The sequence below is a fragment of the Apteryx mantelli genome, chromosome 9 (genome assembly GCF_036417845.1).
Source record: "Apteryx mantelli isolate bAptMan1 chromosome 9, bAptMan1.hap1, whole genome shotgun sequence".
In the NCBI taxonomy this organism is placed as follows: Eukaryota; Metazoa; Chordata; class Aves; order Apterygiformes; family Apterygidae; genus Apteryx; species Apteryx mantelli.
In genome coordinates this window covers 1,688,677-1,713,026 of record NC_089986.1, presented here as the reverse complement: position 1 = coordinate 1,713,026, position 24,350 = coordinate 1,688,677, and the positions used below count along the sequence as shown (strand labels likewise).

At 39.9% G+C, this 24,350-nt stretch overlaps 1 protein-coding gene across 3 annotated transcripts in view; it reads right to left on the bottom strand.

The window, feature by feature from the left end:
* MME (membrane metalloendopeptidase) overlaps nucleotides 1-15,149 on the bottom strand; it is a 57,918-nt gene extending 42,769 nt beyond the window's left edge. For all 3 annotated transcript variants that reach the window (XM_067302219.1, XM_067302218.1, XM_067302220.1), the window contains exons 1-4: nucleotides 15,046-15,149; nucleotides 11,273-11,442; nucleotides 9,792-9,827; nucleotides 360-521 (exon numbers count right to left, since the gene is read on the bottom strand). In XM_067302219.1, the coding sequence (XP_067158320.1) occupies nucleotides 360-521; nucleotides 9,792-9,827; nucleotides 11,273-11,432 (358 nt within the window). In that variant the 5' untranslated portion in view covers nucleotides 11,433-11,442; nucleotides 15,046-15,149. The remainder of the gene's footprint in view (nucleotides 1-359; nucleotides 522-9,791; nucleotides 9,828-11,272; nucleotides 11,443-15,045) is intronic.
* Nucleotides 15,150-24,350: the final 9,201 nt, after the last annotated feature.

The window sequence follows — 24,350 nt, the reverse complement described above, 5'->3', positions numbered from 1 at the left end:
TATACAGAATACAGGGCTGCCAGAGAGCAACTTCCAGCATTTCAGCTGACTTGGACAGAGGCGGATCTCTTTCTTCTTCACCTGGTTTGGCTGCTATTGTTAGTTCATGAGGGTAGTGTGGATTTCAGCTGTTACAATATGCAGGTGAGCACACGGAGTTCAGATATCAGAAAGGTCCTAACAAGAGCGTATCTTCCAAAGCATTCTCCAAGCAAAAAGTTTGTGCTGGATTTATCCTGAACTGAATACAAACTGAAATCAGTAATATTTTAAGCTTTGCTAGATAGTATATCTTGTTAGGATTACATGTAAGCCAAAGAAGAAACTTTATATAGTCCACAAACGTAAACTCCACTGACCTTTTAAAACAACTTCTAGTTCGTCTCTTAAAATGTCAAAGTTACTATAACGGGAGCTGGTTTCTGGAATGACATTCCTCTTTAGCCATCCTCCACAGGCATATTGGTAAAAATCTTTACAAGGCTCTGCAGTGGTGTCCATGTTCTCAATAATTCGGGCTGCTGTAATATGAGACAAATCAATACATGAAGAATCTTTAAAGGCAATAAATGAATACATTTTTTGCTCTGAGCAGGGAAGTAATAAATACACTTCCTTTAGTTTAGAATAGGCTCAAGCCTACTTTAATATTCTAGACTGAGCAAAGTACTACTCAGTAAACAAAAAAATTATTTTACTTTCAGTAAATTTTATATTTTTCTGTTGCCTGTATTTACTGATGGGTAAACTGACTCTAATGTTCCTACTTATCATTCTGAGTGGTAACTAGGTTTTTTAAATGTAAAATATAACTATTAGAAATTCCTGGAGAGCAGGATATTTGAGTGCCTGCACATGTAAAGTTCTCACCACACCTTGTTATACACGGCTCAATATAAGACCACAACATGATGTCACAAACTGCAGTCATTTTATCTAAAGGAGAAAAAACCAGCAACAAACAATGAAAAGACTGCATTATTCTTTGCATATGTTTTCCTTTTCCAGGGATATACCTATCATCCAACATATTTCACTTAGGGGCATTGTGAAATACTCCTAAGACCCGTATCAGAAGGAATGAAAGGCCATCTGCTTCCCCCCTCCCCTTGAAGAAAGAAAGCAAAAAAGGAAGACAGGAGAATGGTTTCCAACACAAGTCTCCTGCAAAGAACAATCCAATCTGGTCAAGGCATGTATTCAGCAAGTAGCAGTGGTCTTTCACTTCAGCACACAATAACCTGATGATTTAGGTTAATAATTAAAAATCTTTTTAAGTGTAAGGATGGTAGAGCTCTAGAAACAGATAATCTCCAAACTGTAGAGACTTCAGTACTGGCAGCCTCTAAGAACAGGTGAGATAAGTACTGCCATTGGTATAGTTAACTCTGCTTGAACAGGGGGATGAAGTAGATGTTTTCTGTAGTCTGTTCCAACTCCACAGTGTTTTGATTCCCTAAGGATTTGGGATTATGGAGCAAGGAACAACTACAATCTGAAACTGTAGAGACAATATCTGAAAAGGGGGGAAAAGGATATTAGAAACAGAGAAATGGTCACTAAAAATGAAAAACTAAAATACATTCAACCCTGAAGGAGCTTTTAAAGCAGAATTGTGCAAATAACATGTTTTTCTACATTTATGCTTGGCAAGTAAAAGCTTTTTAAAAACCCCACTGTAGTAACATATAAAGTTTAAGTTTTCAAATGAGACTATGTATCATGTTGCCAGTTATCTAAAAAGTCCCTGCTATTCAAATATTTCTTCATAAAAGCATAAACAGAAGACTCATAACTGAGAAATTATGATAAAATATTCATTGCATTTCTCTGAATGAGCAACATGCCCTGAAAAACCCTCAGACATTCACAACAGTTCAAAGACATACACTCAGAATTTTCAAAATTGAGAAGTGAAGTATGGATACCGCTTTTGGGCATGCTGTTGTGAGGTGTTAGGGGATTACAATTAAAATCCCTGTCCTAAAAGTACGTACATAATTGGAATCTATATGATTTGTTATGTATGTAAAGTTAAGGGCACATGTTTAGGATGAGATCAGCTAAAATATAATGTTATTGTATTTAATGTAGAAAATTAGTTTAAAAGTCCTTATGGCCTCTGAAGGCATAAATTCAGACTTAGTTTGCCATAATGAATCCTTTTACCTTTAAAGTTGCTGAACAGCTGGTACAGAGCAGTATGTCTTTGCTAAATTATATGCAAGTAGGTTGATCTACATCAGCTGAAGGTGTTACAGCTCTTAATTTGTAGCCAGACCCTCGGCCCAAGCCTGTTGAGATGCATCTTGACACACCTGAAATTTTTAGCTAATGCCTCAAAATTCAAATATTTTCTCATTTGAGGTTGCTCAGTTTTGGCACAAAAGTCATTTGTAGCTTTTGAATACCAGGCCATTATGGCCCTAAGGCTTTTAGAAATAGTATCAAGTATGTTGTGCCTTTCAAGCTGGTTAGAATTTTGTTCTGGAAGGATATTTTCATGATTGCTGGGGTTCAGCTGATTGGCATTCCTTATGACCATCATCTTAAGTCTAACTATGATGAGAAGTATTCTAGAAGATATACAAAAAGAAACTTATACAATTCATTTACATTTTATCCAAGAAACCATTTAATACATAGCCCACAGTAAATTGTTTAGAACAGACATTTAGACACTACTTTCAATTGGTGATACAAGTGAAACACTGAGAACAAAAACATACCATGCAAATTGATGCATGCTGGAGCTGGTATTCTGTGCTCTGGAAATTGCATATAGCAAAACCGAACAAAAACATCCACCCACAACACCATCCCTGCCCTATTATTCCCCATGGACAATATGCCTATTGTGCAGAGGTGGACCCAAGTCAAAGTACTTGCAGCAGACAAATCTGGGAATTGCTTGCAATCTAGACACTACAATTAAGTAATATAATGTATTTTCAGTAATAATTAAATATGTTGGCTCAGCTGAATCAAATATATTTCAACAATTAATGATTATGTTTTACCATTTAAGTTCTTGTCAGGAAAGTTTTCCTATGTTTTCCTGACTCATTATAATTGCACACCATTTGCATCCTCTCACTAATATTTACAGCAGTTACTATCTCTTCTACATTTGATTTTCTGGACCTACTCCACATTTTCTCTTAGAACTAGTACTGCCTCTTGGTATCTCTGTTGACCCTATTAAAGTGGCTAGTCAGAGACCTCATAGTCATTGACTAATCCTGACATGGGATTCTCAAGCTAAATCTTTTCTTGATGACAGTTTCCCAGCTGCTGTTATTAAACCTTCTGCCCTTTTTCCTTTTTGTATTCTTAAACCACTAGTTTTTTCTAGCTTTTCTCCACTACTGTTCTAGCACTAAGTCTGTCAAGGAAGGGAGAGATGCCAAGAGCTAAGCAACAGCTACTGATATGTCTGAATTTGCCAGAATACTGAGCATCCTTCCCTTTTTTCAAACATTATTTTTAGTAAATGGTGAGACTTGTGATTACAAGTGTTCATTCCTCCCACATGGGTGAGTCAAATATTTATAGTTATTTCCCCAGTACTTTCAATATTTTCCACGTCTGTTGCGCTGGTGGAAATGAGAGGTGTAGGCAGGCTATAGTATTTACGTTTACTTGCTTTTTATTTTCTGTTTTTCTTGGAATCCTCAGTTTGCTTAGGAAAGTTATATTTGAGGCCAACATCTGATGGTTTTACAATGTTGCAGTGTTTGGAAGATGGAAAAAAACATGAACACAACACATTTTCAATTTTGGACTGCCTAAGGAGCATTAAAAAATACCATGGAAATAGGTGCAAAGTCTAGCACCTGATTCTTTTCTTTCTGAAGTCAATGGCAGGCTGACTTCAATTTGGAAGGATACAGAATCATGCCAACAGCCAGAAACTGTGGAATTCAATCATGTTTTCACCAAGTATGACACTTGTTTTTTTACCAGTTCTTGAGAAATCCAATAACCATCATGTCCGTTAGAGCAAGGGGTTTCCTTTCTGCCTATAAACTTGGACAAGAGGCAATGGGCACAAACTGAAATACAAGAAAATCCATTTAAACATAAGAACAATTTTTTTACTGTAAGAGTGGTTGAACACTGACACAGGTTGTCCAGAGGGGTTGTGGAGTCTCCATCTTTGTAGATAATTAAAACCTGACTGGACACGGCCCTGAGCAACCTGCCCTAGGGGACCCTGCCTGAGCAGGGGGATTGGCCAAGGTGATCTCCAGAGGTGCCTTCCAACCTCTGTGATTCTGTAAACCCTGGTATCTTGATCTTTGTCTAGTTTGTCCTATTTCATTTAAGGGAAGATAAATGTTTTCAATGGTTCATTTTATTCCTGTCCTAACTCCAGCTTTTTGCTGTAATACAGGTAGTTTGGTAATTATTATCAAACTCTTCTGTTTTAAGGGTATACTTATGAGTCTCTCTGCTAGGCTGGATCGAAAGGGCAACATTGTCCCTTGGATTATTTTGGCATGTGTTAGTCCAACAACAGTGACTCTAATAGCCAGGACTGGACATCACAGCTGACTTGTTCAGTGTGGTGTGCCAGCTCTGTCATAAGGTAATGATAGCATGGAAGAATCTTCTGATGCCAAGAAAAGATGGTTTTTATCCACTGTCACTTTTGCAAAAAAACAGGAAAAAATCCCTGTCTTGTGTACATCTGGCAAATTATTAACAATCTATGTAATATCAAACCTTGCTTTAACCTTGGAATCAGATTGTTTTGTTTGTAGTCAGCATCTGTGCAACTTTTCTTGCTTACTACTGTGATACAAAAATAATTATCATAACATTTCTGTTTTAAAGTCCATATTAGCTAATATTAATTAGAATATATGCTAATCAAATATTAATCAAAACTTTAAGTACTGTGAACATATGAGAGCTCAGTCATGGAAACTGTAGTCCTTCACTTAGGTCTTCAGAACATATGTATTAGGTATTCTCCTCACCCCTTTGAAGTCAGCAGGACCAGACAAGCTGTGCAGAATCCTGAACATGCTCTAAGTTATTTATGAGATGATACCTGTGCCCAGAGCAGCTTTATGATATGTTCATGGCTGTATATACTGAGACATTTTTGCTCTGGAAATAATCAGTGTGAGACTGATGAATATTTTGTTATTTTAATTATAATATCAGATTATTCATACCTATACAAATGCAGATAATGCATGGTATAGTTTTCATTAGTCTTCCGTATTGCTTTGATGAACAAGTTTTGGGGTTTGTTCCTTTTCTCAATTGTTTATTCAGTTTCCTAGCTATTACTGAAGAATGTAGAGCCTTGTCACAATTACTTTTAATAATTAATTTTATTGCAGTAATCATAACTCCCAGTTGTTGCTTTTAATAGCTTACAAATAAAGTAATACAAGCTGATATAACAACCAGTGACCTGGGGAGGATATGGGAGGGAAAAAAAAAAGTGCTTACCTAGGTGAAATTGGTATGAGAGATATTGAAATTCCCTATTCTCATCAGTTTGTCCTATCTAAGCTCAAGAAAATTAAGAGAGAATGTGTTAGTGTATTTAAAAAATGCTCAAATGTACAAATTACCTAGTATCTTCGTATATTGCAGTACAGTGGATTTCACCAACATTGATAACATTTTCATGCAATTACTGATATTTTACCTTAGGTATAACCAGTCAAATTCTGATTACATTTTTGACTGGTCATTAATTTGAAACTCCTCTATTAAATGTAATATAAAACAATCTCTTAGTATCTTTATTCTTTTCAGTGGCTTGTAGCTATTGCAAATTTCTGAAATTCATTGCAAAAACTGTTCTAATATTGTTCAGGTCTGGTTTAAGGCATTACCATTTCCCTTAATGTCTACTCCTAATTATATTTCTTGAAAGACTTCAGTATATTTTCCAGACTTAATATTTCTAGCTTTCTAGCTATATAATTTTGCCTACATTTTATCCTACATTGTCTGGAAGAAAAGTTCCAATTAAACATGAAACTGTTATGAAATCTTGACTTGAAGCAGTATTAAACTTGTGGACTCATCCTAGTTAAGAATACTATTAAACACTAATAATATAGGTTATTTCTTGGGTTTAAGCACTTTATATTTTTTATACTAAAGTTGATTTAAATGATGTAACTCTGACAAACTCATTGAACTATATTGCAAAATTCTTTGGGCACTGAATGGCCGGAGCAGATGCTGGCTAACCGTTCTGGACCCCTGATTCGCAGGGTTCTGATTCTGGAGCTGAGAACCCACTCACACCAGTGGCCATTAATCAAACAAGTCCTTTAGGTGCGTAAATCCTTACCGACAGTTGCCTCCCATTTAACAGAATCTGATAATTATATTTTGTTTAGTGGCCATGTAAGCGTGAAGGAAGCCCAGCACTTTCATAGCAATTTCTACCTTAAATGCATTATATCATGGTATGACAAAGAACTCCTGGCTCAGTTAACAAATATTTCAGCAATCTGAAATTCAAACTGGTCATTCCCAGCTTTGCTTTGAGCTATCCATTCTAAAACATTTACAGTTGGATGCAGCATGTGGAACTGAATTAGAGTTCTGTAATGGCTAGCACATCTGAGCTTCATGTGGTGGCTCCCTGATTGTAACTGCCTCCTTTGTTGTAAAGGAAACAAAAACATTATTGCTACAGCAGTCTGATAGACCATACAGATTTTTAGCTGCTTCTGATAATTGACCCTTGCTAGGCAGAAACTCATACTAACTCTACAGATTATAATATGGTCAGAAGTAGGTGTTCCAATTTGGCATCACTGCTTTTGCATGCGTTTGTATCTTATTTGAGGTATAGTCCCACAGCTAAAACTTACTCAGGCACACTGGCTGCCTCCCAAAATGTTTACAGTATGGTGTATAAATATCAAATATTAATACCTGGTAAAATGCAAGAGCTGTCTTTTCCCCTGTTGGAAGTTTTATTTGTTCCAAACCAGAATGTGCAGTTCTTGCATATGTAGTAGTATTTACTCACAAGAATAGTTCCACTGCCTGCAGTGGATCAGGTTATATATCCTATACAGGGACAGCAGAACATGGATTACAGAAAGCTCCGTTATGTCAATTGGCTCATTTTCCTGTCATTAGAAAACACTTCCATAGAATACATTTATAGCACCACATAGCAAAACTGCCATTTTACATGTTTTGAGACAGAACTATCACCCTTTCTCTAAGATGTATTCTTTCAATGTTCAGATAAGATAATCTGTAGAATACAGGGCAGATAATAATAAATGAAGATAAATGTGTGGATAAAATACAGATGTATTTCATGAAAAATGAAAAGAGACTATGGTATTAGAACAACACAGTACATTTCTAATTTGGGGAAGTTTTAGTCTAGCTACCCTTTCTTCTCATTTTGTATTTTGTCACTATCTCTGCTGAATTGAGGCAATTTATATTCCTTTTTTTAAAAAGTTCTTTCTTCATCCTGTTACATACCTTTGTAAACTTGCCATTTTCCCCCATCAGTGTCCTTACTGCAGTCCTTTCATGAGTTTACTTCTGTATTTGCAATCTAGCATTCAGTATTTTTACTCATCCTCTTAAATCTTTGCACGCTGTTAAAACTTTGAATGGAAGCATGAAAGAATAAAACTGTTCCACTTAATTAATTTAATCACGTCTTACTAGTTCTTTAGTTTACATTATGCATTATTACTCCAAACCATTTACCACTTTTCCTTTTTGAGTTCATTAATCATTAGGTAAAGAGTTTAGCTAAACTTATTTTAAACAGATTTTCAAAAGTACTGAGTCGAAAAGTTGTAAGAAGTTGAGAAGTATTATGTTGAAAATGGGAATCTTGTAGGTTGAAAAAGCTGTAATCAAATTAGGTATCTAATTTGATCACTTTTCAAACCACAGTATGAGCTTTCAGGTGGCAGAGAAAAACCTTGGAGGCGTAACTAAGACATGGTGATTACCACCTGAAATAACTCCCGAGATATCTAGACTATGCAGACAGCAACATGCAGGTACTGAGACAATGGACTACACCGGGGCACCACTAGTGAATGATTCCACTGGGAAGTGTTGTAAATAGAATGGGGAAATTTAAAAGTAGATTGGGCAAAAAAGGGAGACCAGCATTAATTGATGGGGAGAAGAAAACAGAAAGGATAAGAGAACTACAGAGGAAGGGGAAGGGACAGGATATGTAATATGGAGCTCAGCATTTCTTTGAGGCTTTTTAGTAGCTTTCTAGTAGAGTTTAGACGAGGATATAAGCAAGAATTTTTTATGCAGTTATTACTGAAGTATGAAGTTACCTTGGCAGACTATGAAATCTGTTTTTTTTCCTGGACATTAAGATTAATACTGCATCTCCTCAAACAGTAGCAAGGCACCTTTAATGGCTATCAGTGATCAAGACTTTCTCTTTATGTCTTACCTTCTTCCATGACAGAGCCTCTCAGCACCATGCCATGGCACCACTTGAATTCTGACTGAGAGGGGGAAGAGCCACCTTCTAATTCAATTAAATCATTTTCTGCAGCTGGTGACATTCCTTGGCAAGTCTGTAGTATTAAACTAGCCTGACCCTGATGACTTTGTAAGATCACAGAATCACAGAATGGTTGAGGTTGGAAGGGACCTCAGGAGATCATCTAGTCCAACCCCACTGCTCAAGCAGGGTCACCTAGAGCACGTTGCACAGGATCGCGTCCAGGTGGGTTTTGAATATCTCCAGAGAAGGAGACTCCACAACCTCTCTGGGCAACCTGTGCCAGTGTGCTGTCACCCTCACAGTGAAGTTTTTCCCTCATGTTCAGATGGAACTTCCTGTGTTTCAGTTTGTGCCCGTTGCCTCGCATCCTGTCACTGGGCACCACTGAAAAGAGTCTGGCCCCATCCTCTTGACACCCTCCCTTCAGATAGTTATACACATTGATAAGATCCCCTCTCAGTGTTCTCTCCTCCAGGCTAAACAGGCCCAGCTCTCTCAGCCTTTCCTCATAAGAGAGATGCTCCAGTCCCTTCATCATCTTTGCAGCCCTCTGCTGGACTCTCTCCAGTAGTGCCATGTCTCTCTTGTACTGGAGAGCTCAGAATTGGACACAGTATTCCAGCTGTGGTACTCCAGATGTGGCCTCACCAGGGCTGAGTAGAGGGGGAGGATCACATCCCTCGACCTGCTGGCAACACTCTTCCTGATGCACCCCAGCATACCATTGGCCTTCTTGGCCACAAGGACACATTGCTGCCTCATGATCAACTTGTTGTCCACCAGCACTCCCAGGTCCTTCTCAGCAGAGCTGCTTTCCAGCAGGTCAGCCCCCAACCTGTACTGGTGCATGGGGTTATTCCTCCCCAGGTGCAGGACCCTGCACTTGCCTTTGTTGAACTTCATGAGGTTCCTCTCTGCCCACCTCTCCAGCCTCCCAGTTTTGTCTCATTAGCAATCTCGCTGAGGGTGCCCTCTGTCCCTTCATCCAGGTCATTGATAAGTTGAACAAGACTGGACCCAGTACTGACCTCTGGGGGACACTGCTATCTGCAGGCCTCCAACTAGACTCTGCGTCGCTGATCACAACCCTCTGAGCTCTGCCATTCAGCCAGATCTGATAATATCACATTGCAAGATTTTACATTTGTAGAAATATGTTAAGAAAATTGTTTGGGTTAGCAGATCTCATGCCTCAATTTGCCATATTTGTTTGCAGTTAGCATTACATGGTGATAATAGATAATTTTTTAAAAAGTATATCCATTTAGAAGGTATATATTTTCATTCTTACCTGATTTTATACAGTCTGATGTCTTGCAGACCCCATCTAAAAAAGGAGACAATCATGCCCTTAATTTCTACTGAAACTCAATGTAATAAATGCTACTCTAAGTTTTATTTTCACTCACACAGTCAGAATTGCATTTAACTGTAGTATACAGTAAGATAAAGAAAAAAGCACACCTTACATTCAGTAAGTGAATATTTATAGGACCAGGCTCTACAAATAACATCATTTTCATCGTTTTAGGGTCATTCAGTGCTAGGTGACTACCATCATATGGAATTTTTGTAGTCATCACAGGAAAATGTTTGTCATTCAGTTTAGAGCTGGGCAAAATATTATTTTTATGAAAAATAAGAAATATGAAGAAAAACAGTTCATGTGGACTGAAGACAGTTGCAAATTCAGTTTGAATTTAGGAATTCACTACAATGAGAAGATTTTGGGGGAATTATATGATAATTCTGAGACATTCACTCTGAAGTCTTCTAAACAAAATACAAGGTTCAGGAATATGAAAATGTTTCCTTTTGAGAAATTAAAAATACAACAATTTTTATTTTTCATTTCAGAATGGCATTTTCCCATTCTATAATTGAACTAGACCATAATAAAGTTTAAACAAAATCATTAAGTACTTTAAAATGAAACAAAGCATTTCATTTCTAATGTAATGAAACTGCCTAGTTTGATCCAAAATGTGAATTATCAGCTTCTCTGTATTGTATTTTGCAAAAATTACCAAAGTATTTCTGCCTGAAATGAATTATTTTCAAATGTTTTGATATGACTACAGAATCAGAAAACCCATTAGTATGACTATACTCACTAAGAGTCTTTGCCTCAATATCCTGAAAAAGGATAGGAAAAAATAGGATTTTCTTATATGGACAGGAATATGAAGGACGCATTGTAGTTTGGTTTTCTTCAGAAGAGTGTGGTATATTGTAGAGTTTTTTGCTTACTGAAGCTCTAATTGCAAACAGAAGTATAGCTAAGTCAGAACAAACAGATATTTTGTTTACCACAACTTTTCATGAACAAATGAATTTATAGAATCCCTGTTGGAAAAAAGCAGTTTTGTGTCAATCTCCAGCAATAAGTGTGGATGCAGTTTTACATTTCAGGTAACTGTGTCATACTGTCTAGTGATATATATATATATATATATATGAAATATGATTATGATGGAGCAGCTATTACCATCTAATTTTATATACTAGGTAAGGTACAGTATTGTATTATCAGGTGAGTAATTCTCAGCTGAACTCAGATACTTTCTATTATCTGAATGTTTTCTGTAATGCAGCTATATATACCATGCAACATACTGTCTTTTCCAACACCTTTTAATATACTGCAACTTCAATACTATCTTTTACTCAAACAATTGGATTTTATTTGTTAAAACATTTTTGTGTAATTTCTTAAAATACTTTCATATTCAAATGCATTTATTAATTCGAGGACAGTTTAAATGTACTCACCGTCATATGTTGCATACAGAACTATCATTGTGATAGCTACAATAGTTAGCAGAATCACTACAACAGCTAGCCCTATTTCCACGGCACTCCATCGCAGTTTTTTCTTTGGTTTTGGAGTATTCATTTCAGTTATATCCATCTGGCTTTCTGACTTGCCCATAACCCAGAATCTGAAAAAGAAAGGGGAAAATTCACTGAGGACTTCCTCAACTACACAGTAACAAAGATGTTTCCTGAGTGAGTTCTGAGGCTTACAAAAACAAAGTTTACTACTTTATAACACTCAGAAGAATGTCAGTCATGAAATTAAAAATATACAGATACGTACTACTTAGGGATGCTTCCTTCACATGAAGAGGCCACCAAATGCAAAAGGAAGGCCAGCAAACCAACACCTGTTTTTAATACTTGCCCATGTAATTTAATCTCTTTTACAATGGTACAGGAGTTCACAGGCAAGCAAAAGGCAAGTTTTACTGCTTGAATAAAAATTAACTTAATCTCACAATTGCTGATCTAATGCCAAAGGTCAAAATATGCCATTGTGCTTTGCTGTCATTTTAAAAATCATGTAAGCAATTCTTGACTGTAGCTTTAAAGCTGTCACTAAAAATGGGGCGGGGGGGGGGAACAGGCTCTGCTGAGATCCTGTCAGATTCACACTGAAGATAATGAGTCTTTACGCTGATTTTAAAAGAAGTATGACCACGTCCTCTTTATTTGAGGTTAGACCAATGTAAATTAGAAGTAACCACAATACATACATCCAGAACTGGTGGGAGTGAGAACAGGCTCATTCATGCTCACTCACAGAACATATATGCAGTAGTAGATTTTGAGATAGCATTTCTGCCATTCTGTAAAGATTATTTTGGCTATTTTTTCAGTACTGCTGTTCTAAAATTCTTTGTCCTGTCCTTGTACACTCTCACTTGCTTAGGACCAGACCATTTCCTCTGCTGATACAGATTCCAGTTCCTATACATATAGCAACAAATGGAAATTCTTGACAGTTCCAGTTCACAGCATTCACAGAGATGGAGTTTCCCCTGTCTTTTCCATTCCACAGGGAAGAATATGAGTGTTCCACTGGGATGAATAATGGAAACACCTATATTGACCAGGCTCACTCACAGGAAGCTCAACCAGTGGTGCAGGGCATTTAAGTCCTCTTGTATTCATCACACCCTTTATTTCCCATTTTCTGTAAGCAGCAATAGCAGCAGTAAGAAAGGAACCCTTCTCAAGCTGGTACATATCATACATTCAGGTCCAAGACTCGAACTACAGCTATTTTAAACTGTTTTAAGTTGTGTGTTGCTGGCCTTGTGTTCACCTTTGTCTTTTCAAGTTCCTATGCTCTTTCAGATATCTAGTCCTTGCTTTTCCTCTGCACCTTCTACCTGATTCCCATTCCTTAGTTTCAATAAGCTCTTTCAATCTTTAATGTCCACCTTACGAGCTAGCTGCTCCACTGAAAAAAACATATAATTAAAGTGTGTATGTTTATTAATGAACACCTCTATTAGATGTCAGATAATTCAGTTTCATGGACCTAAGTAAAGAGAGATTTTGTATTCCACGAGTTTGTGCAGTACCTGGCTCAGTGGATCCCTGACCCTTTCAAAGCAACAGTATTTACTTAAATGAATGAGAGAACATTGTTATTTCAGTGTCTCCTCTCCATTTTTGTCACTACTCTCAGGACATCGAGATGCATTAAGCAATAGGTGGTCCCAGAATCATAGGTCTTCTGTAGGTCAGGAGGCTGGAGTCCTGCAAGGCCTGGCCAGCCTCTATCTTTGCAAGCTTATAGGGAACATTAGACCTTTCCTGATAAGCCACTATTTTGCTCTAAAGAGTAAGTTTTTGGTCCAGTCAGGAAGTGGTTTCTGAGACGCAGAGTTGAAATATCACACAAACAGATAAAGGTGAGAGCTATTCAGAGAAACTGGCCCTGCATTAACTGTGAACTAGAAAATCACAGATAATATAAAAGCAAATTAACCATTACAGCCTTCTCACTTCCAGTCATAATAAGGAGCAAAAAATGTCTTCGTATTGACTAAATGCTGACCAGTCCCCAGAATCTTCTGAAACTTGAAGCCTAATTTAAAAAGTGATGCTTGTCTTCTGACTCTGCAAGTGTCTTTAAAGCACTGAAAATAGTTTATTAGAGCGACAAGAAATATTGTACTTTTCATGTGTAAATATGCTCCTTACAGTCAACTGAGTTTTTCCAAGTGAGCTAATCTTTCTGTTTCTGCAGGAGCATTCCTCATATTTAAAGGCATTCCACTGACTAGTTTTTTGGAGAGTTTGGAGAGTTATTTGGAGAGCCTACTGTGTCTGCATTAACGAACACCTAGTAAAAGCTTCTTTATGTGCTAATTGCAAGCACAGCAAAAATGTAATAATTTAAGCAGATAAAAACTGACACATTATGGCTTTCTTCCCTTTCTCTTAGTGCTCCTGTGATCCCTTCTACCAGCTGCCTACTAAAGCTTAGATACAACAGACAGCTGTAATTTTTTGACTTATCCTGGCCTAGGTGGCACAGGGAGTTAATTAATGCATAGCTTTTCCTTCTGGAATGTGTATGTTAAAAATTGACTTGTGAATTACCTAGTTCTGAGCCTAGTCTCTACAGAAAAATGTAGCATGTCACAAAATCACTATATATACATATATATATACACACATTTTTTACTTTCACAGAGTGTATGCATGTGGATGAGCTACACCAGGACTATTTCTGCAAGAGCAAGACACAGCTGTTCGGGATGACTAACAAGTGCCACCCGGCATCACTCTGGTAAGCCGAAGTGTGGGCTGCGGTCTCCTCCTGCCGCTCCCCCCACCTCAACGAGTCTCCGCGCAGGCTGGCGACGAGCCTGAAGCGGCGCTCGGCGCACAGGTCTCTTCCCTGGAAGCGGACAGGCGCCGGCGTCCCCAACACGGCCTCGAGCCGGGCCGGCGGGGGGCCGCGCCCGTCGCCGTTAGGTGGCGCCCGGGCCGCGGCGGGGGGGCGCCCGCGGCTGTGCCGTGCCGAGCCGGGCGCGGGCGCTGGGCTCCGGCTGCGGAGCCGCAGCACCGGGCGGTTCAGCGCGGCGAGGGGTCCCGGGCAGGAGGGCGGCGGAGACCCAACTTCCCGGCGCCCGGAGCACGCGCGTTAGAGAGTCTCGTAACTTAGGGACGGAGCCAATTCGGGACGGGCTGGAAATCCCAGCGTGACGGCTGGGGCAGGAAGGCAGCTGCCGGCCGCGTCCCGTGCCGTGCCGTGCCGCCGCGCCCGCCCCGCTCCCGCCGCGCTCGCGGCCCCGCACTCACCGGCTGGCGCTCGGAGCGGTCCGGCCCCGGGGCCGCCACGCACGTGCCCCAGCAGCGCCGGGCGGAGGCGGCGCGGGGCGCCCCGAGCCGGCGGGGCAGCGGCGCGCGGGCTAGGCTGGCGGGGCGCCGGGCGGCCGCCGGCGGGGCTCAGCGCTCTGCCCGCCCGCGGGCAACGGCGGGGCCGCGGGGCGCCGGCATCGCCGGGACATCAAAGCCCGGGCGCTCCCTGCTCCCCGCGCCGGCCGCGGCGGGAGCTGGGCTGCTGCTCGCCGCCGCCGAGCAAAGCTGCTTGCAGTCAAAGGAGTCCTTGTCCCCGGGCTGCCGGACGAGCAGTTCTCCGGGTGACCTGAAGGCTTCTTCCTCTTTGCGATCACAGAAAAGCGATGGGGCAGGAACAAACAAACAACCCCCCCGCTCCGACAGCAATAAGCCACGCTCTTCACCTCGCAAAGCTCCCGCCGAGCGCCTAGGTAGAAGAGAGAGAAGGGGCTGCAGCCTGGACAGAGGCAGTGCGGGCGGGCATTATGCCCGATGGAGCTGCCCCGTTCTCGACGTGGGACTGCAGGCTTGGGAGGCCACCTCTGCGCTGCGCTCTCGCCAGAGGAGGGTGAAAGGCAACCGGCCGTATGCAAAGCGACAGCTGAGCTGGAGTGCAAAAGCAGGCTGCACCTTCCTGCTTTCTCGGGCTTTTCATTTCTTTCCGCTCAGTTCAAGAGAGGGAAGGAGAGGATGCACACGGAACGTTAATGGTCTAATTTCTGCAATGCTTGGTGTCTGTCCCCATGTAAACTCACTGCCTTTGTCAAAATAATGCAGACGCGTATTCTCTGCAAGATCGTATGCCCTCATTCTCTTAATGATTTCTTCTCAAGAGAGAGAGATAGCTGTGACTTTCTGCATGGAGAGGCAGCCCTGAACTCTGCTTTAACATTTAACAGCAAACCAAGTATCAAGAGACCTCTCTTCCCTAAGTTTCACTCTTACTGACAAACTGGCAAACATGGGAAGAAGCAAGACAAATTGCTGTCATCCCTCTATCCCAAACCAGATATCACATGCTTCTCCTGCCTTCCTCAGGGCACCTATATTACCTCTAAGATACAAATGGCAGCTGAAATTTCTGCAATCTTTTATTACCAGCCATACACTAAAATGTTTGCTACTTGAGAGGTGCACCCTTTCTCCTCTCTAAGGTGGAAACTGGGAACTCATTTCCTAGAATTTGCACAGCAAATGATCCACAGAGCAGATGCAATTAAGAGGGGAGGGTGATAAAGGCATCAACTGAGAAGATAATGTTAAAATGAAGCATATTTGCAAAATGACCACCTGAAAAAGGAGTGAGAACAAAGAAGTGTTTTATTCACTGAACAGAAAAGGCAATAAAAGTAGCAAACATAGGAAAAACATTCTGAAAAAGGCTACAGAACAAAAATACAGCATTTTCTTACAGTTAAGGGTGGAGAAAATGCTGTTTCTATCATTTCCAGAATCAATGTTCAAATTAGTACTACTACCTCAGTTTCAACCTACCCTGCATTAATTCTTGTAAACTTCCATTTCGGTTAGAAGAACAAGCCATCTGCTCCTGCGGTCCTGACAGTTAGCTAGTGCCTTAAAGTCATCCCTGACACAAATAATACAAAGTCTCACCACTCAGCATAAAAATAGATGATCATTAAAAATACATATGCAGTTTTGTAACTAGATGCCTATTCTGTGGCCTTAAATATGGCAAAGCTTGGAAAGTAAAGGATGAGGTGAATAGTCTGAACTAAATGGCAGAAGAGGATTTGTTTCAGAATTTTTAAATAAATCAAAAACGTGCAACTGCCAGTTCCAAGAGAGAGAAAGGGGGGACACTCAATTGGAAGTCTGTAAATAGTTCAAAGAAGGCTAATATGCCTCACACACAGTGTGAGAATTTCCACTCTTGCAGAACCTTGTGCTTGGAAAAGAAGTATTGGACATTTGTATATACACAGGCTAAAAGATGTGTGATCTGTGAGTCAAATACTGTAATTCCTGTTTAGACCTTCTTTAGAGAAAACTCCCGTCAAGTAAACAGTGTAATCTTCTGTCTCAGAAATAAACAAAAACCTATCATCTATGCTCTTGTGAACAATCAGAGGAGCAAGATTTGTAGCAGGAGACAGTATGTTACATTAGGCCTATGATATAGCTGAAAAATCCTTAGATCAACATAGTCATAACACTATTGCTACAAGATGGCTCTTCATTAACAGCTATTTACTGCTGTGCAATGTATGCTGCTTACTCAGTGAAGTGTCTTTCAGCTGACCAGAAGGTTTTCAGTAGGCTGTATACACATTAAGTTCCTTCTTTCACTGACAAGCTCAGCATATGAGCAACTTAATTCTTGATCTCTTCTTGACTAAGAATTTACATTGGTGTGTCTGCTCATTTTTTATGCCCTATAATTTTAGAGACAATGAGACTTACAGCTTCACTCTGTTAGTGGAGATATTCTGTACATTGATTTAAGTGCAAGCTAAGAGAAAAACAAAACAAAAATTCACAACAGAAGATTCTCCCCTGAACTGACAATGTAATTAAACCCTCCCATTTAGAGATTATAATAAATAATTCGTCCTCATAAACCCTTCCAAGTTGTCTTAATGCTTCCTTGAGTAGTCTTACTGCTTTCAGTGAGAAAGAGAGCAGGAGTATGAGTTTGTAGGATCAGCCATTAGGGATAAATGGAATCTGGCACTACTATGTGACAATTCTCTATACTTCTCTGTACAATTCTCTATGCTTCTCTATACTTCTCATGGACAACCACCAGGTTAAATAAATAGTAAATTTATAGAACCAAATAAAACGGCAGACCATTTACAGAGTCAGAAGATGAAAAAAGAGTTAATGCGAGAGTACACTGTCATTAAATTAGTATCTGACCTTGAAAAATAAAGGTTTCTGCCCAATACTAATTTAAGAGCATATGATAATACCTTGATATCAGTAATACCGTTTCTTTAAAATCTGTAGCTAGAGATGTATGCGTCTTGAAAAACTGCTCCCAGGTAGTTCAGAACAACATACAAAAATGGATGCAGTCACTGTCCAGCATTCTGAAAAACAAATTGTGACACGATAGCCTGACTTCAGTTCACAGGCTGTTAAGTGAAGAAAAGCCGATAACCCATTCAATATTGTTTTCTCCAGTTGGTCCAAACTGACAACAGTAAGGCTTTTTATTGTCAATATGACCTCTGGATGACATTTAGGAAATTAGGAATCATTTACATTACCATGAAACATTGTTGACTGTGATTGTTGTATTTTGTTTTGGGAAAGCTCACTTTCCCAAAGTAACAAAGTCAACACTTAAGAGGCAAATAACTACCAATGTTAATGTTGCCTGTGTGATTCTGACTGTCTTTTTTAATCCTGTAATATTCTTCTGTCACCTCCTATGTCATAGGCAGAAAAAGAAATCGCCTGGAAAATCTCTTTCTGCCTAACTTCCTTGGTCCGGTGTGTGTTCAGTGCAGTTGGACTGAGAGAATTTAGATGCTGAAGTCTTAACACACTGAGCGTATGCTCAGTTTTTTTCAGTAGGTTTATAATGAATCCAACTTTGGGTGATTTCTTACTGCAGAAAGTAAGCAGCCTAGGTCTCAAAATATTTGCTACACTGCCTAAATTTTTCATATCTAATCATATAATATTACAAAGCTTTATCATTGTTAGTTGACAAGCTTCATACTGTAACTGATTTGCAGGAGTTTGCAAGTTTGAAGAAATACTTGGTTGAAATGAAACATTTTTTCCTATTTTTAGGCTTGCCTAAAACCCACATTAAATGCTTTAGTTAATATGGGCTAACAGGCTTTTTGGGGTCCTGAATTTCTCTGCAAACATAACAGCAATCATGGTTTTAAGGGTTATTGAGAAAAAAATTGGGGGTTTTTTTTGGAAATGGGTGAAAATTAAAACCAGGTAAAACTTTATGTGACATATGCAGAAAACATAATAGTTGATAACAGTGTAAATACAGAAGTAAGGCAGAAGAGACAGAATTCCAATGAATTAACTGCAAGATTTCCTGCACAGTTCAAACATGACTACGCAAAGCTTAGTCACACTTGGCTTTTCCTGTTAACATTAAAACTGCAGGGTTGCAAAAAGAGTAAGGTCAAGCAAGGAGAGACAGAGAGGCCTTCACTGCGAGAACTACCAGACCAGGAACAACTACAGATACACAAAACCTAAGGAGTCAGTCGGTACCACACAGTGCTCCCCGCTGCTTATCTGAACGTGGGCTCCGACGCGCCATTTCCTCAGCGGGTGAAGCTTCTCCACACGTTAACAACTCGGTAACACCCACACAGAACAATGCCACCACCACTCCTCCGCCTCCACAGTGTAGAACGTTCTGGAAGGGGCGGGGCAGGGCGAGGCGGCAGCCACCAGGTGGCGCCCAGGAATGTTCTGGAAGGGGAGGGGCGGGGCAGGGCAGGCGGCAACCGCCAGGGGGCGCCCGGGTACGTTCTGGAAGGGGCGGGGCAGGGTGGGGCAGCAGCCACCAGGGGGCGCCCGGGAACGTTCTGGAAGGGGTGGGGCGGGGCAGGCGGCAACCGCCAGGGGGCGCCCGGGTACGTTCTGGAAGGGGCGGGGCAGGGTGGGGCAGCAGCCACCAGGGGGCGCCCGGGAACGTTCTGGAAGGGGTGGGGTGGGGCAGGCGGCAACCGCCAGGGGGCGCCCGGGTACGTTCTGGAAGGGGCGGAGCGGGAGGACCCTGGCGGGGAAGGATGGTTTGTGCTGCTCGGGAGGTGGTGGGACGCCCTGCAGCAACTGAGGTAATATTTCTGCGTGTCCTGGACTTTCCCCTTTTGGAAAAGTTCCCTCGTTTTGGGTTTTACTTGGCGCTGTGGTGGGGGAGTGGGGGCCTGCCCCTCATCCCTCAGAGGAGAGGGCCAGCCCATGGCCGGGGCCGGGGCAGGCTCAGTTACAACCCTCCTGTGCCTCAGGGCGCTCTTCAGTGTGAGTTAATTCTTGTGCAAGTCTAAATAGCGCTGTAGTAAATGCTGCTTTAGCAGTTAGTCGTTGTTAATAATTATCAGCGTTATTGCACTTAGGAAAATGGTGAACCATAATTGCCATTCATGCTTCTTTTGAGAATATTTCATTTTAAATATGCACGTTTCTTTTTCTGAGATGTTATGTGCTTATATCGTCTCGAGTGCCTAACTTTGTTTTTTGTTAACTTTGTTAGCCTTTATATGGCCTTAGTTATTCTTAGGCCTTGGGGCTAGTAATTTCCTATTTGCTTTTACTGCGTGGCTTGTTGCCAGAGAGCCTTGTGGTAGGGAGGTGGAGTGACACGCCAGGAAATGGGCCTTGTGTGGTGGAGGTCAGATCGTAATGTGGGGTGTGTTTTGGGGTTGTTTTTCTACGGGAAATGACAAAGAGTCAATAGCAGTTGCTAACCAAAGAGTGAACCACGAGCAGGAAGATATGTGGAGACCACAAATGTAGAGAATATTTTGAATTAGAAACTTCAGAAGCATGTGTTTGGTCTGTATTACTCCAGGCTAAATGATAGCAGCTAGGTTCTACTAAATAATGAGGTTAAGGCTAACGGTATATTGGATTGTGCCACTGTTTGAAGCTGAATTGTAATGTCTGGTGTGTCTGCACAAGATAATTAAAGTTAAGTCCAAGAAATAAAGGAACACAGCTTTTTTTGATCTCATTGATAATCTACAGATGACTTGGCCATCTAGTAATCTAGTTATTTGACCAGCCTTAGTCCATGCTGCAGAGGACTTTAGCCTGTAAGCTATGGAGTGAGCTTATGAAAGCTGTTATCGTTGTTGACAGAGGGGACATGAATTCAAGCCAATTAATGCAAATTATTGTACTAAAATACAAAACAGCTATTTTGGGTGCCTGCAAGGTTCCAACTGACTGTGATGCATAGTCCTCAGAGGCATCAGTATTGGTATAAAATCTGATGCCAGAAATAAAACTGGCTGTGCGTCCATGAGAGGTGCTTGTTCCACCTCTCTCCTATTTTCTGCTTCTGACTTTGGCATGTGAGCCAGGGTAGATATGAAGCATTTGGCAGCACAGTAACCAGTCTTTGGAAGTTTTGCTTCTCGCCATTAATAGGTAGAAAATTTAAGATAGAAGTTATATATTTCTTATAGAAGTCATGGTGGTATCAAGCCTTTCTGCTTCTAAGCTGATATCTGAATGACTAGAAGTACTTTACATATACAATAATTTCATTCAAGGTGATTTTGGATTGTAAAATTTCTTAATAGTTTACTATTGTTTTTTCTGAAGGTATGTTTCACACTTGAATTGAAATTTGTCCAAATATGTAAGCTTTAAACTCCATCAGCCTCTAGCACCATGTTAAGAGACTCCATGTCTGCAAATCCAATTATTCAGCAAAGCAGGGAACCTTTTGTAAGATTCATGAGACTAGTGGCTATCCCATTCAGGTGACACTTTGTACCTGCTAGACATGAAGATGGTCTGGCAATGGAGCACTGAAGATCTTAGTTCCATTAACCAATCTGAGAAGGGAGAAACTGGATGTCTGTTGGAGTTTTCTAGTGAAAGGGATTTACAGGGTGTCACAGAAAGGTGAAGTCGGGTAGACTGAAGAGGCAGCTTGTGTAGGATGTAAGGAAGGGTTTCATTGATGCTGCCTTGAGTTTGGCACTGTGGCCATGCATGGTTGGACTTTGTAATATTGCAATTATATTGCAATATTGCGTGCTGTACATTTGAATAAGGAGAGTGATCTTTTTTTTTTCATTAACATTGTGGGTAAAGCTGCTTGGTATTCCCATAGATGTGTTTAATGTTTTTCAGTATTAGTGTTTTGTTATTCTACAATATATTGCAATGTTTTCGGCAGCTTCATTTTCTTTTTCTGGGTTTGAAGGGTTTTTTTTCCTCTCACAAAAAATGTTAAGTTTGTGGCTATACACTAACAGACTGGGAACAAAGGCATTGACTTTTCTTTTTAACTGAATAGAAAGTTTATGGTTTATCAATTTTGTGAAGAAATGTTGATTCTTTTAAAGAAATGTGGTATTCTCTTTTTTTTTTTTTTTTTTTTAATTAGCTGACTTTTACAGGCTAAATGGCTGATGCTAGCTTAGAGATACAAGCAGTGTTTCTTTTTTATTTGTGGTGCCTGGCATATTAGAGTTCCATTTGTTTCTTGTTTAGTTATGCAATGCTTGACTGAATTTTTATAATATAGTTCCTCTGTTTCATGCAGAGACTATTATTGCATCAATGTTAGGATTCTTTACTGCATTAAAAAATATGAGATGATCTATCAGAATTGTATTTGAGCTGTTTTGAAAGACTGTATGTGCTAAAAAGTCAAGAGGTGATATTTAAAAAAGAAAATGCTAGATTCCCCTTTGCTTAAAACTTGAGTAAGTGGAAATAGAAACATCACGTGTATTTTCTGTCACACATTTTTATTGCTATTTTTTGCAGTCGTCTTTAGTATTTTCATTGTCTATAAAGTGCATTAATAATTTCCATGGCTCCTGTTTCTTGTGAAATCTTTAAATCTGGTAGATACTATGCTCACTTTCTGTAATGCTTAATTCCATTTGAAGTATGGCACTTTTCAAGGGCTTGGGCTGTATTCCTTGCTTGTGGAATCTGACTTTGCTCTCTCATGGGAGAGATCTGCTTCTCTGTGCTGCAGCCTCAATCAGACTACCAATGAACATTTACAAAATCTAGAGTGGGAACTGCTTTACTGCTGCCTCCTTAAATAGTTCCCCTAGATCTATTTTTTAAGGCAGGCCTGTTGAGCCACACAGGTTATGTTGATAGAGTAATTCTCTCAGTGCATCACTGAATGCCTGAGAAACTCAATTCAAAGAACAAGCCCAGCAAGTAGAGTTTGGCTCAGAATAAATTCTGGCCCGACAACAATCCTTAGGTTAGGTTCTTTTCTTTGTTGCACCAGAATGTATTTCAAGAAATAATACAAATACTTCCAATTTAACTAAAAGCTGGATTTGGCTACTTTAGATTCACATCATTGCAGCATCATTCAGCTCAAAAAAAATTCAAAATTCTTACTACATTTTCTTATTTAATGAAGTACACAACACAGTTTACCAAAATGGCTTCTAGTAGGGTAGTAATTGGTGGAATATGCAGCAGGAACAATCTAATAGTGATATCAATGAAAACAAAAATACCCACAATATGGAGTGGCCTGGCAGCAGTAAATCAAAAGCCTGCTCCTAGTCCAGGTGTTATCTTAAGGGTGAGTAGCCCTGAGTTTTGCAGGAAATATTCTTGTATTGTAATTTGAATATTGGTATTTCAAAGAAAGGAAGCAATACAACAGAAATTGTAAAGAGAGGAAAAATGAGTGTATTTTTGAGCTTTTGTTTTTAATAAGAGCTGCAAAGACAGGCAGACATTAGCCAGTTAAAATGTTCATGAAGCTATTCGTGACTTTGTTAGCCCATAAAGATATCGGCAGTCTTATTCTTTCTTTTTCTTTCCTTTATGAGATGGAGATTAACATCATCCATTCTCTCACCAACAGAATAACCTCTTCTTGCTTTCATAATCAAGTATCAGGATATTTAGTCTTTTTGTTGTTTGCTGGAAGACTGCTTGAATGGTTGGAGAAATTCAGTGGAGTGTCTTAAATTACCAACAGAACTAGGGATGTTGAAACCTTCATAGAGGACTCTTTCTCCCAAAAGAGTAACAATATTTGGAGTTAATCAAATATAGTCCAAAACTAGTGCTTGGTTAATAAAATTCATTTCTCACTCCAGTTGCTGAGGTATTAGTTCTTTTTTTTTGTCATAATTGACTAAATGGCTGTTAATCCGTAGGATTTTTTTCTAGAAGTAATGAAAGAAAAAGCCTTTTTCATTTAATGGAAAAAAATTACAGCAGAAAAAAATCAAAAACAGAAGCCTGTTCTTACTTGCTTGCAAGCTGCCTTTGCACAGTGTTTAAGGGGCATCTTAAAACATCAAATAAATTGTAAGAAGTCAAATTCAAAAGAGAGCAACAAATAAGTGTGTTTTATACTAATTGATCTACTTTTTTCATAGATTTCATGCTATGACATTTTTATTGCAAATAGATGGCTATGAAGGCTTCTAGTAAGGATAGTAATTAGTGGAATATACAACAGGAACAATCTAATAGTGATATCAATGAAAACAAAAAATACTCACAATATGAAGTGGGTATTCCTTTTTTTTTTCTTGATCTCTGCATACCTATTATTTTTATTTGTATGTAGTGAAACTTCAACCACCAGCCATGAATATGTGCCTTTGCCTTTGAACTCAATCTTGTTTACAAGGTGGAAGGGTAGATTAAAGGCCGTGTTTTGCCGAACTTGTATAGAAAAAAGGAAGGTCTCAGAGATGATCTATTACATGAAAAAGGGCACTCAGAGACTTAGTTATCAGAGGAGGAGGAAAGAATGGAATGGAGAAAGAGATGTCAAAAGTAAAGCAGATGGGTAGTATCACCTGATCTGTCAAATGCCTTGCCAAGTTGCCTCAGACCTGGAGCAGCCTCCAGATGGCACAAGCAATCTGCTTTCGGAATAGTATGCCTCCCTTACTTTCCTGTTCGTCCCTGGACAGTGAGTCAGACTTCACACCTGGTGCCAGGAAGGTGGCATGTCTTTCATGGAAGTTCTGGAAGCACTGTTGGCCATCCAAGGTCCTCCTTCCAGGCCCTGATAGCA